Genomic DNA, 14,293 nt, shown 5'->3' with positions numbered 1-14,293 from the left:
GGGTTTCATTTACTCGGGGCTTATCTTGGAAAGATCATATTACATCTCTTGTAAAATCTGCTTCCAAGAGATTGGGTGTGCTAAGCCGACTCCGCTCTTTCTTTACCCCTGCACAATTGTTGACTCTATACAGGGGTTTTATCCGCCCCTGTGTGGAGTACAACTCTCATGTGTGGGGAGGCTCCCCACACACAGCTCTTCTCAGTAGGGTGGAGTCAAAGGCTTTTCGTCTCATTAACTCTCCTCCTCTTACTGACTCCCTTCAACCTCTGTCTCTTTGCCGCACTGTTGCATCTTTATCTCTTTTCTATCGCTACTTTAATGGTCACTGCTCCTCTGAACTGTCTGCTTGCATTCCTCCACCTCTACGACGGGCGCATAGCACCCGTCTGGCAGCAAACTCTCATCCCTTTTCTGTCCAACTCTCTAATGCAAGAGTTAACCGTTACTCCCAGTCTTTTATTTATGCAGCAGGTCAGCTCTGGAACTGTCTCTCTGTCTGTATTTCCTGCTGCCTATGATCTCCAGTCTTTCAAACGCAGTGTGTCCAGGCATCTCAAAATGATCGGATCTTGAATTTGGCTCTCTATTGTGTTTTGTTTTTCTCTTGGAGGGAACTGTTACTGCGGGCTCATGGCCTTTGGTTCCTTCTTCCTCGCATTAAAAAAAAAAAAAAAAAAGTTGAATATATCTCTTTAAATATCTGCTTGTGTTAAAATGAAAACGCACTGTTTAAACTCGCGTTAGTTGAGAGGTTACTGTATATAATATATATATATATATATATATATATATATATATATATATACATATATATATATGTATATACAGTAATCACTCTAATATCCGGACGCCCAATAACCGAACATCCCCACTAACCGAACCTTATCGTCCTGGGATAAAAAAAAAAAAAAAAAAAAAAAAAAATATCGATTTTTTTTTCTTTTTTGCCGTCCATAATTTGAACTTGCCGCGCGCGACGCGTGAGAGCATTGTTTTAGTTCGTCATTCCTCCGACGTCCGATAGAGTGCCGCTGCATCCTCCCCACTTCCCGCCTGTCTCTCACCACGACAGGACCTACGCTGTTCGCCATGGCTGCCCACGTGCTCGCTTTTGTGGTGGTGCCGTACTTGCTGCAAGGCCTCCTGCTGCTCTCTGCCCTACTCTTAGTGTGTGTGATGATGGCCCCGCCTCCTGAGAAAACGAAGAGAGTGGTGTTGACTCTGGAGAAGAAACGGGAGATATTGGAGAAGGTTCATGCGGGTTGGTCTTCCTCACACATTCTCCGCGAGTTCAACCTGGCCCGGTCGACTTTGTTCGATATCAAGCGTTCCTGAGACAAACTCATGCAGTACACAGTTGACTTCTCGTCGAGAAGCAAACGCAACGTGGAGAGGAAGGTTATGTTTACCCCCAAGTATGCAGAGATCGACTGCTCCACGTTGATTTGGTATCGACAGCAACGTGCAGCTGGTGTGATGGTACGTGGAACGGAGCTGAAGGCTGCTGCTGAGAAGTTTGCAAGGCTTCACGACGCCCTTGACTTCAAGGCATCCGAGGGTTGGCTCTTCGCGTTCAAGTTACGGCATGGCCTTACTAACTGTAAAGCACATGGCGAAGCATTGGACGCTAACGAGGATGGAGTGGACGAGTTTTGGCACAAGGTGAAAGGCTTGATCAACAGGGAGGGCCTCACTCTCGGTCAAGTCTATAACGCTGACGAAACTGGCCTACTCTATCGCTCGGTGCCAACGAACACTCTAGCCGATGAAACGGAGAAGCGTGTACCTGGCCGCAAGCTTTCTAAGGAACGGATATCTGCTTTGTGTTGTGCCAATGCTAACGGCATGCACCGGCTTAAGCCCGTTATTGTTGGCCGTGCAAAGCAGCCTCGGTGCCTTCGTGGGGTGATGGATGTCCTTCCTGTCGTATGGTACTATTCTTTGAAAGCATGGTTCACAGCTGTGATTTTCAAAGACTGGTTTCACCGTCACTTCGTCAAGGAGGTCATCCAGTACCAGACGAAGACACTGGGAATTCCTCGCGACCAGGTAAAGGCTCTCCTTCTCCTCGACAATGCACCTGCCCACCCGTGCGACAAGGACTTGGTTGCTGAAAATGGCCGTATTAGGTGCATGTTTCTGCCACCTAATATGACTGCTCTCATTCAACCCATGGACCAAGGAGTGATCGTGGCAACAAAGCTCCTGTACCGTCGGAAGTTCCTGGACGAGGTGATGGTTGTCCTCGAGGACGAGGACGAGCGCAGGGAAGGACTTGACACTCGAGGCAAGCGGACTTTGGAAAACCTTCGCTGCTACAACATCAAGTCTGCGCTGTACAACTGGGCTAGTGCATGGAAGGAAGTCCCTGTGAAAACTCTTGAAAATGGTTGGTCTCGTCTGCTTCTCGGAACAGATGTGGAGTACGGTTTCCTAGGGTTTGATGTGGATGACTTCCATGCACGGCTACGTACGCACGGCGACGATGTTGATGTGGACGATGTTCGTGAGTGGTTGGATGACGACGAGGGCGATCCTGGGTATCAGACGTTGTCTGATATCGAGATCGCGTCTTCGGTTGCTGGTGTCAGTCCCGAACTTGAAGATTCCGACGACGAAGGCGATGATGATGCGGACTCCTCTCAGCAGGACACTACTCCAGCCATCCCCAAGCTGAGCGTACTCCGGGAACATCTAGAGTTCGTCCTAGACTACCTGGAACACCCGGACTGCGAGAGGGAGATGGGGCCCTTGGGACTCGTGGAGGAAGTGCGTGCTTTCCGGCAGCGCATCATCAATCGCCAGAATCGTCGGTCCTTGCGTCAGTCAACGATTGACAGTTTTTTCAGGCCCGTGACCCCTGCTGTGCCAAGCCCTGGTTCCACTCCGTTGCCTCCCCAAGACAGGCCCTCATGCTCCGAGCCACAGCCCAGCACATCAGCTACAGTGGAGTCACCGCTCGATGTGAGTTTGCGGCTATCTTCAGAGTCTTCTGTAGTCGGTACGCCATCACCACGACCCACCGATGCACCCCTTGGACGCCTGCCAGTGATACTCTCGGACTCTGACAGTGAATAAACAGCAAGAACTTCTCCACTAGACCACACGGGAATTTTGAGTGTTGTACAGTGAAAAAAACGGTGTGTTGTGTTAAGGTTTTCAAGTTGGGAGAAAAGACTCAGTAGAAAAGAAATTTAACGTAACTAACCTTCTTTGTTTTGGCTTTGGAAAATTTAAACAACTTGGGAAAAGTTAATGTGCAACACTTAAAGTAAAATGGAACATTATTTGGATTAAAGTGAACACTGTGAAAAGAACGGACTTCTGTGTGTTAGTGACTAAGTTCAGTGCAAGACTTCAGGAAGTTTGTAGTGCAAGTGCTTCAGGAAATCGTTCTTACTGTCAGAGTCCGAGAGGAGGCGGTTATTCATCGAGGTGGCCAGGGACTTGCTGTAAGTAGCCAGAATGTTTCATGTTGTACTATTTTCCATACTATATTTACCAGAATGTTTCATATTGTACTTTTTTCCATACTATACTTACCAGAATGTGTCATACTGTACTTCTTTCCATACTATACTTACCTCATGCATGTGCAGTAGGAATGTGTTTTTCAGAGTTAGGTTCGGTTAGAGTCCATAAGTACCAGAATGTTTATTAATGTATGAACATACTTCTAAACCCACATTTTATGTTTCTTTTGCATTTATTTCAGTCATTTATGTGCCTTATTGGTGTGATTTGGGTGTTAAATAGGTGCTATGCATGTCCGGAGGGAGTTGTATAGGTGTTTCTCTGAGTTAGGGTCCATAAGTACAAGTCCATAAGCTGGGGCCCAATATCCGGATGAAACCAATATCCGAACCTACCAATGGCTCTATTGATCCGGATATTGGAGGGGCTACTCAGTAATCCCTCTAATATCCAGACGCCCACTATCCGGACATCCCCACTAACCGGACATAATTGTCCCAGGATCCAATACTGTATTCCCAAAATTGTCCGAAAACCGCAAAAAATTCGGAAAAAAAAAAAACGACTTTTACCTCAAAAACCTCATTTTATGCTTCTTTTGGATTTATTTCAGTCTTTTATGTCCCTTATTGGTGTGATTTGTGTCTTAAATAGGTGCTATGCATGTCCAGAGGGAGTTGTATAGGTGTTTTTCTGAGTTAGGCTAGGTTAGGGTCCATAACTACCGGTCCAGGAGCCAGGGACTTTTAAGTACCCAGAATGTTGAATATTGTATGAACCTACCTCAAAAACCTCATTTTATGCTTCTTTTGCATTTATTTCAGTCTTTTATGTCCCTTATTGGTGTGATTTGGGTCTTAAAGAGGTGCAATGCATGTCCAGAGGGAGTTGTATAGGTGTTTTTCTGAGTTAGGGTCCATAAGTACAAGTACAGAAGGCTAAGGCCCAATATCCGGACAGGACCACTATCCGCACATGCCTATGGCTCTATTACGTCGGATATTGGAGGGATTACTGTGTATATATATATATATCTATATATATATATACACATATACAGGGGGATGAAGTACGTGAAAGGGTACAGCAGGGAAGGAAGGTTGTTGGCACACTGAAAGCAGTGATGAGAAATAGGGAGGTGAGTATGGAAGTTAAGAAGTCACTGCATGATGGTATTGTGATCCCTACCCTGACGTATGGAAGCGAGGCGTGGACCTTGCAAGAGGGGAACAAGTCAAGAGTGAGAGCAGTGGAAATGAGTTACTTGAGAGGAGCATGTGGAGTGACATGGAGGGACAGGTTGACGAATGAAGAAGTGAAGGAACGTTGTGGGGTAGATGTGGATGTGGTTGAAAAGATTAGGAGAAATACACTGAGGTGGTTTGGACATGTGGAGAGAATGGAGAATGAAAGACTGACTAAGAGGGTGTATGTAGGTGAGGTGGAGGGAGGGAGAGGGAGGGGTAGACCGAGGATGAGGTGGAGGGATGGAGTTGAGAGGTATATGAGGGAGGGGGGGTGAGTTGGGGGAGGGAGTCAAATGGTGGGTGACAGAGTGACTTGGAGGCGTTTTGTCTGCGGCCACCCTTTTGCGGGATTAGGGCGTCGGGCTATAGATAGATAGATATATATATATATATATATATATATATATATATATATATATATATATATTTATATATATATATAAATATATACAGTAATCCCGCATATTTCGCGGTAGTTACGTTCTTGTAACCCCCGCGAAAAGTCAATTCCGCGAATACTCTATTAACAATTGAATCTTACACTTCTCTCCACCATGCTGCCCATCACACAGTCCATGTCCTTACTGATTGCGAGACAATTCGCCGTCAGACAATTCCCCGTCAAAACATGGACGATTCCCCTTCAGAACAATTCGCACCCTGGACGATTCCCCGCCATTCTATAAATATACTAATAAATACTTTTATCAATATGCTTATTAATTAATCAATACTTTAATAACTATATTTCAGGGGGATCCAGCAAAGTCTATGTTCAGTAGCGTAGGTTCTGGATATTATTTATTAGTTGCTCCTTTAGTCAATAATTAACTTGTTTCTTCCTCGCTGTAGTTGCCTTTGAATTATATTCTAGCGTCACCCATAGCTATCTTCATTAATGAAGGCGAATTGTTTTGTGTTTGTTGTGACTGCGAATTGTCCCGAAACCTCCATACTCATCACGAAATACCTTCTTACAAGATTGAAAGCACATACTCCATTATGAAGGAAAAGTGTAAACACCGTACTGTAATACACAATTATCTACACATTTATTCACAAAACAGTACAAAATAAAAAGATGCATTAACTGGTGATAGCAAACACTCCCACGGTCGTTTCTTAGCTTGTCCAGTAACACAATTTTCTCTGCTGTCATAACTTTTCTTGATCGTTTTGTCACTTTGGAGTTCTTACTAATTGTATTATTAGCCTTTGGTGAGGCTGGCTTACGTCCTGTGGCCATGTGGAAAGCAAGTGGGAGGCAAGAGGCTCCTATCATACTGCGGTTACAAGTACACTAGACACGTGAGGCAGTCAGGCGTGGACTCACTGGACTGAGGAATGCGGATCAGAGAGCAGTGTTGCCATATCCAAACAATGAAATTATGCTAGGGCAGTGAAAAATTTATGCTAGATTGAGCAAATTTGTTCCAAGTTAAAAATGAATTATGCTAACTTGAAGCTAAATGATAAAATTCTATACATATTGGTGCAACATATTAATTATGTATTGTTTACTATGAAAATATTAAAATGAACCTACATACAGTAAGAGGATAAATATTGGTTTTCTGCCCATACTGCATTTTCCCATGAAACACGTTTTTCTGATGGATTTTGATGTGATTCATTCGATTTTGAGCATCATTTCCGTCGGAAATAACCAGATTTTGATATATGACCCCCCCTCATCCCCCTGCAATAATGGGGGATCTTTGGGGAATCAGGGGTTATAGGGAGGGGGGGAAACACAGAAAATGGTCATTTCCGACTGAAATGAAGCTGAAAATCGAATGAATCATACCAAAATCCATCGGAAAAACCTAGGTTTCATGGGTAAAGTACAAAGCTCAAACTTATCCTAACCTAACCTAACCGAACCGAACCTAATCCAGCCTAACCTAACCTAATCCAGCCTAACCTAACCTAATCCAGCCTAACCTAACCTAATCCAACCTAACCTAACCTAACCTAATCCAACCCAACCAAGCCCAAACTGAAAGTAACCAACTATTCAAACATCTTCTTACCTTATTCGTCTCTCCCTCTGTCTGTCTGTCTGTCTGTCTCTCTCTCTCTCTCTCTCTCTCTCTCTCTCTCTCTGATTTGTAGCTTTTATAAAATTATTCCAAAAATATTCCATTCCATTCTATATTATGCTAGAATGATTCTAAAACTTCTAATATGCTAAAAAATATTGCAGACTCGAAAATTTGATCAAAATTATGCTAAAAGAATAAAATTATGCTAGATATGGTAACACTGGCAGAGGGGCCGCGGGAAAGGGACAGAGGGTGGCGTGAGTTTACCGCGCTACAATTGGAAGCTGCGGGAATTTCAAAAATTTTGTTTTCTGTATATTCAAGGATATTTTAGTTGAACTTATTAATGCTAAGAAAATCCGCGAGAGGGCAAAACCGTAGACAAAAAATCCACAAAAAATGCGGGATTACTGTATACACATACAGTAATCACTCTGATATTCGGACGCCCAATAACCGAACATCCCCACTACCCGGACCTTATCGTCCTGGGAGCCAACATTCCCAAAATGGTCCGAAACCCCCCACCCCCCACCCACCCCCCAAAAAAACGATTTTTTGCCGTCTGTAATTTGAACTTGCTGCGCGCGCCGCGGGAGAGCATTGTTTTGGTTTGTCATTCCTCCGACGTCCGATAAAGCGCTGCTGCATCCTCCCCACTTTCCGCCTGTCTCTCACAGCGACTGGACCTACGCTCTTTGCAATGGCTGCCCACGTGCTCGCTTTTGTGGTGGTGCCGTACTTGCTGCAAGGCCTCCTGCTGCTCTCGGGCCTCCTCTTAGTGTGTGTGATGATGGCCCCGCCACCTGAGAAAAGGAAGAGAGTGGTGTTGACTCTGGAAAAGAAGAGGGAGATATTGGAGAAAGTTGATGCGGGTTGGTCTTCTTCCCGCATTCTCCGCGAGTTAACCTGGCCCGGTCGACTTTGTTCGATATCAAACGTTCCCGAGACAAACTCATGCAGTACACGGCTGACTTCTTGTCGAGAAGCAAACGCAACGTGGAAAGGAAGGTTATGTTTGCCCCCAAGTTTGCAGAAATCGACTGATCCACGTTGATTTGGTACCGACAGCAACATGCAGCTGGTGTGATGGTACGTGGAACGGAGCTGAAGGCTGCTGCTGAGAAGTTTGCAAGGCTTCACGATGCCCTAGACTTCAAGGCATCCGAGGGTTGGCTCTTCGCGTTCAAGTTGCGACATGGCCTTACTAACCATAAAGCACATGGCGAAGCATTATACGCTAACGAGGATGGAGTTGACGAGTTTCGGCACAAGGTGAAAGGCTTGATCGACAGGGAGGGCCTCACTCTCGGTCAAGTCTATAACGCAGATGAAACTGACCTATTCTATCGCTCGCTGCCAACGAACACTCTAGCCGAGGAGACGGAGAAGCGTGTACCTGGCCGCAAGCTTTCTAAGGAACAGATATCTGCTTTGTGTTGTGCCAGTGCTAACGGCATGCACCGGCTTAAGCCCGTTGTTGTTGGCCATGCAAAGCAGCCTCGGTGCCTTCGTGGGGTGATGGATGTCCTTCCTGTCGTCTGGTACCATTCTTTGAAAGCATGGTTCACAGCTGTGATTTTCAAAGACTGGTTTCACCGTCACTTCGTCAAGGAGGTCATCCAGTACCAGACGAAGACACTGGGAATCCCTCGCGACCAGGTAAAGGCTCTCCTTCTGCTCGACAATGCACCTGCCCACCCGTGCGACAAGGACTTGGTTGCTGAGAATGGCCGTATTAGGTGCATGTTTCTGCCACCTAATACAACTGCTCTCATTCAACCCATGGACCAAGGAGTGATCGTGGCAACAAAGCGCCTGTACCGTCGGAAGTTCCTGGACGAGGTGATGGTTGTTCTCGAGAACGAGGACGAGCGCAGGGAAGGACGTGACACTCGAGGCAAGCGGACTTTGGAAAACCTTCGCCGCTACAACATCAAGTCTGCGCTGTACAACTGGGCTAGTGCATGGAAGGAAGTCCCTGTGAAAACTCTTGAAAATGGTTGGTCTCATCTGCTTCTCGGAACGAATGTGGAGTACGATTTTCTGGGCTTTGACGTGGATGACTTCCATGCACGGCTACGTACGCACGGCGACGTTGTTGATGTGGACGATGTTTGTGAGTGGTTGGACGACGACGAGGGCGATCCTGGGTATCAGACGTTGTCTGATATCGAGATCGCGTCTTCGGTTGCTGGTGTCAGTCCCGAACTTGAAGATTCCGACGAGGAAGGCGACGATGATGCGGAATCCTCTCAGCAGGACACTACTCCAGCCATCCCCAAGCTGAGCGCACTCCAGGAACATCTAGAGTTCGTCCTAGACTACCTGGAACACCCGGACTGCGAGAGGGAGATGGGGCCCTTGGGACTTGTGGAGGAAGTGCGTGCTTTCAGGCAGCGCATCATCAATTGCCAGAATCGTCGGTCCTTGCGTCAGTCAACGATTGACAGTTTTTTCAGGCCCGTGACCCCTGCTGTGCCCAGCCCTGGCTCCACTCCGTTGCCTCCCCAAGACAGGCCCTCATGCTCCGAGCCACAGCCCAGCACATCAGCTACAGTGGAGTCACCGCTCGACGTGAGTTTGCGGCTTTCGTCAGAGTCTTCTGCAGTCGGTACGCCATCACCACGACCCACCGATGCACCCCTTGGTCGCCTGCCAGTGATACTCTCGGACTCTGACAGTGAATAAACAGCAAGAACTTCTCCACTAGACCACACGGGAATTTTGAGTGTTGTACAGTGAAAAAAACAGTGTGTTGTGTTAAGGTTTTCGAAATGAGAGAAAAGACTTAGTGGAAACAAAATTTAACGTAACTAACCTTCTTTGTTTTGGCTTTGGAAAATAAAAAAAACTTGGGAAAAGTTAATGTGCAACACTATATTAAACTGGAACATTATTTGGACTAAAGTGAACACTGTGAAGAGAACGGACTTCTGTGTGTTATTGACTAAGTTCAGTGCAAGACTTCAGGAAGAGTGTACTGCAAGTGCTTCAGGAAATCGTTCTTATTGTCAGAGTCCGAGAGGAGGCGGTTATTCATCGAGGTGGCCAGGGACTTGCTGTAAGTAGCCAGAATGTTTCATACTGTACTTTTTTCCATACTATACTTACCAGAATGTTTCATACTGTACAGTACTTTTTTCCATACTATACTTACCTCATGCATGTGCAGTAGGAATGTGTTTTTCAGAGTTAGGCTAGGTTAGGGTCCATAAGTACCAGAATGTTTATTAATGTATGAACCTACTTCTAAACCCTCATTTTATGTTTCTTTTGCATTTATTTCAGTTATTTATGTGCCTTATTGGTGTGATTTGGGTGTTAAATAGGTGCTATGCATGTCCAGAGGGAGTTGTATAGGTGTTTCTCTGAGTTAGGGTCCATAAGTACAAGTCCATAAGCTGGAGCCCAATATCCGGATGAAACCAATAACCGAACCTACCGATGGCTCTGTTACTCCGGATATTGGAGTGATTATTGTATATATATAGTACATCCCCACAGTACGCGAGTTCTGAGTAGACGATCCCCCTTGTACGCGAGGACCTATTTTCTTTTTTATTTTAGTGTATTTTTTATTAGTACGCTAATTGAACTCCTTGTAAGCAAGATGGGCAGCGAAGAGTGGCCCAAATCCGGGGGTTACCCCGAGTGCGTGACATTGCCCCCCCCCAAGAAGCGATAACGGGTAAAGGTGAGGAGCCATATTCTTGTTGGTTTAGTTAAGCCATATCCTTGTTGATTTACCTACTAAAGCCATTTTCTTGCTTTCTTTTTCTCTCTTTCACTTTCCATGTTCCATCATTCCCCTTCACCACTCACTCTCATCCCCACTCCCACTCTCCCACAGCTTCTCCTCCCCCCTCCCTCTGCACTCAACATCTCCCCCTTTCACCATTCCTCCTCTCACCTACTCCCTCTTTACACCCACTTCCTACCTCCCCCTATCCCTCCATTATCTTACGTAATATGTCTAAGATAGTTTCCCTGTATAGTACAATACTTAGGTCTGAAAGTTGTCTCAAGGGTTGCCCATGAAGGGGGGTGCCGCCCATATGTAATTTTCCCATGAGGTTATGTATTAACAGTACGCAAATTCCTAGTATGCGACGTCCTCTGCCGCCCATATAGGCGCGTACTAGGGGGATGTACTGTATATATATATATATCATACATGCTGTATTTTATAAAACTAACTCATAATTTATGACTGTTTCAGGAAAGAGGCTGTGAGAATGTGGGTGCTGAAGCGCATGCTTTACATTCTTTACCTGCTGGGCCGCATACCAGATCTCTCACACCTAGAAGCAATATGAGCAGCTGTACTCTGGTGAATAGAGTTTCATTACTTCTACTGTATTTGAATTATTGTGGTTTAATATATTGGATATTAGGTTTGAATTTGTTGGAAAAGAGTATAACAATCATCTCAGTGTTGGAATACTGTAGTGAATTAGATATTTTTAGTATCCCAGAAAATCCAAAATATTTTTGGTCTGACTGAATAATATAGGTATTAAAATATGTAAGGATAATTTATAAAATAAAACTTATATCTTTTCCATTGTTGCAGAGTGATTGCTATGTACTCTACAAACCAAATAGAAATAAGTTTGTAAAGAATCCAGGGATATAGACAGTCCTGTGTGACCGCATATACTGTATTTTTATGGATGTATGTCTTGCATTATTAGCAAATGAGGCCTTGCACAGAGTATGATACACAAGCGCCATTTTAAAAAGTGCCAAAAAAAATGGGGTCAAAGTTTTTTAACATTTGATGAGCAATAGCGCCAAAACTATTTTAGCTTGGATGATGCTGTTTGCAGCATTTTAAAGCTGAATGTCCCTGCAGTATCCAAAAACTTTTTAGTAAAGAAACTATTATTTTATATACTTTTCCCAGTAATTTAAAAAAGTGTTAGACCACGGTTTTATGTTGCATGCAATTGTGCAATCTTAACACACAAATATCTCATAAACTAGTATCATAGGCCTATAGCTAGAGGGTTCTTTATGTTTTACTATTATCACCATGCGGTGATAATACAGGTGTCGGTATTATCACTGGACTGTGATCAGCAATGGTATCGTCATAATTCCCACAAGGTGAACATAATGTTATCTGTGTTATCAATGTATGGTGGTAGACCTCTCTAAAAAGACTTTAAATAGTTCAAGGGTAATGAGGACTCTCTGTAGACATTCCACAAGACGTCTATTTTCATGGTACGATGATAATAATGGCACATCTTTTATCACTGTACGATGATAGTAAACACAGCCCAACAAGAAAGGTTTCTATACCACGGGATTGCCCTGGATGGAGACAGTGCAATATTAATGCAATAAAAACAAAGAACATAATAATAGTAAGAAGAAGAATGTAAATACAACTTAAAAACATTGTTGCAATAAAAAACAATGTTGCAAAAAATGATTAACTTTATTGACAGAGTTAGTATATCCATTCATCCATCTATCATCCAATCCTATGTCACCCCGTAGCAGAGCATAGGAACCCAGGGCTAGGCAAGTTAGTCATGACATTTAAGATGAGAGTGAAGTTAGTAAATAATGCAAAATAAAAGATCACAGACAATGCTCTTAGCGATGTACACAGACTGGGGATGAGACCAGGAGCCACTATTATCAGCACATGCACTGGCTGCAGACGTGGCTGCGCAGGTGTGTCTCGGGCACTGGGTAACCAAATCCCATGCATGTTTCAGCCGAGTCGCGTCGCATGTGTACAATGTTTTGGCGTTAGAGTATCATACACTTCTAATGTTTTTTCCAAATGCAGGTTGAGTATGCTTTGGTCAAAAATGATGTTTGTTTTCATGGCTCTCCAGCCTTGTGGTCAGTGGTGTTTCATAACATCCACCACCTCCATGTGAATGCACATACTTTGAGGCAGTGTGGGATAGCATTATCTTGATTTTTAGGGGGATGGTGCTTGTGTATCTTACTCCATGCAGGGCTCAAATTGTCTTTGTATGTTTGAGCTGTCATAACAAATGTCTAAATTTTATTTTAGAGATAGTGGTAGGCAGACACTGATAGTTTTGATGTAGTAATATCATCTTTATAATTACCATCATCATCCTGTTCTTCATTATTTTTACAAGGGTTTACAAGCTTAAGGCATAGCTCATAGCTCTCTTTTGAGGCATAAATCATGGCCATCTGTACAAGCTGCTACAGACCTTCTCTTCCCAGTGTTACTTTTTGTATCAGTCTAGCAGACTTTGTCAATACTGAGTGGAGATTAAATCTGTTGAATTCCATCACCCAAAAGGTCTTTTATCATCATCATTATCCACTCACTCATTGTTCAAGCCTTCAGAATTCTCTGTGCCATCTCACAGGGAGTTCATCAAGATAAAAATGTAAGGTGAAGTTGCCTTGGTCCATAGAAGGTGGTGTAACATACAGATTCACAAAAATTGCTGTCTGATGAGACCTCGTTATAATGGACTAATTGAGGAAAAAGGTGGATGGTTTATCCGATAGTTTGTTATATAAGACATCCAATAGGGACCCGCAATACCGGACCAAGGGTCTTTATATATAAAAAATGGTCTGGTAGGTACCCCATGATAGACAAACAAAATTCTTAAGAGAATCATTGGAGGTAGTGGGGAAAGCTAATCTGAAACAGGTCTGTGATAAAATGGCAGTAGGAGAGGAACAAGATATATCACTAAAATATAAAAACAGTGAAGCCATTAAATGCAGAGATGAGATGGTTAAGGGAGCTGAAGAATTTTACGAAGAACTGTATGCATTTTGTTTTCGTTTTTAAAGGCTCCAACATGCTTGCATGTGTCGGCCTTGGTCACCTAATGGCGGCTCTCCACGCTGCACGATCCATTGCAGCCTCCCTGTTCAGTCCTTTGACCCTAAGGTCACACTTAATGACCTCGTCCCATGTCTTTCTCGGTCTACCCCTCATAACCCCACCCCCAATATTAACACTTCTCACCTTCCTCACTCAATTATCATCCCCCATCCTCTCCACATGTCCAGACCACCTCAATCTTCCTCTCCTTATCACAACACCAGTACACTCCAGTCCCATCCTACCTCTCAATTGTTCCATCTTACACCCAGCCCTTCCAGGCCTTGGACGCAGGGACGCACTGCACATCCACCTAATCATTGTCATTTCTGTACGTCTGAGCTGGCGAATATCTTCCTCCTTCACTGCCTAGGTCTCACTACCATACAGCATTACACTCCTAACACATGCTGCATACAAAGACCCCTTAGCACGTAGGGAGAGTCCTCTCAATGTCAGGAGAGGCAAGAGCTCCCTGAACTTCTTCCAACCACTTCTCACCCTAGCCACAGAGCTAGCTCCAGCCCCACCAGCACACAACATGTCTCCCAAATAACAAAACTCTTCCACACACTCAAGAGATTCACCAGCAAGTTCAATCCTTTCACGTCTGACAATCTCCACCTGCTCTCCCCGGCATGCTGTACACATAAAATCCGCATATCTCGCAGTCTACC

The 14,293-nt window shown here is 44.4% G+C and overlaps 1 protein-coding gene across 1 annotated transcript in view; it reads left to right on the top strand.

Annotated features, from left to right (window-relative positions):
• LOC145414955 (putative aarF domain-containing protein kinase 5) overlaps positions 1-11,445 on the top strand; it is a 609,901-nt gene extending 598,456 nt beyond the window's left edge. Inside the window, exons 11-12 of the mRNA XM_080284365.1 lie at positions 10,992-11,102; positions 11,346-11,445. Of these exons, the coding sequence (XP_080140491.1) occupies positions 10,992-11,088 (97 nt within the window). The 3' untranslated portion in view covers positions 11,089-11,102; positions 11,346-11,445. The remainder of the gene's footprint in view (positions 1-10,991; positions 11,103-11,345) is intronic.
• The last annotated feature ends 2,848 nt before the right edge of the window (positions 11,446-14,293 follow it).

The sequence above is a fragment of the Coenobita brevimanus genome, chromosome 101 (assembly GCF_032717465.1).
Source record: "Coenobita brevimanus isolate Jiangsu-jjx chromosome 101, ASM3271746v2, whole genome shotgun sequence".
NCBI classification, from domain to species: Eukaryota; Metazoa; Arthropoda; class Malacostraca; order Decapoda; family Coenobitidae; genus Coenobita; species Coenobita brevimanus.
The sequence above is the reverse complement of the archived record's forward strand: the minus strand, read 5'-3'. Positions and strand labels throughout refer to the sequence as shown.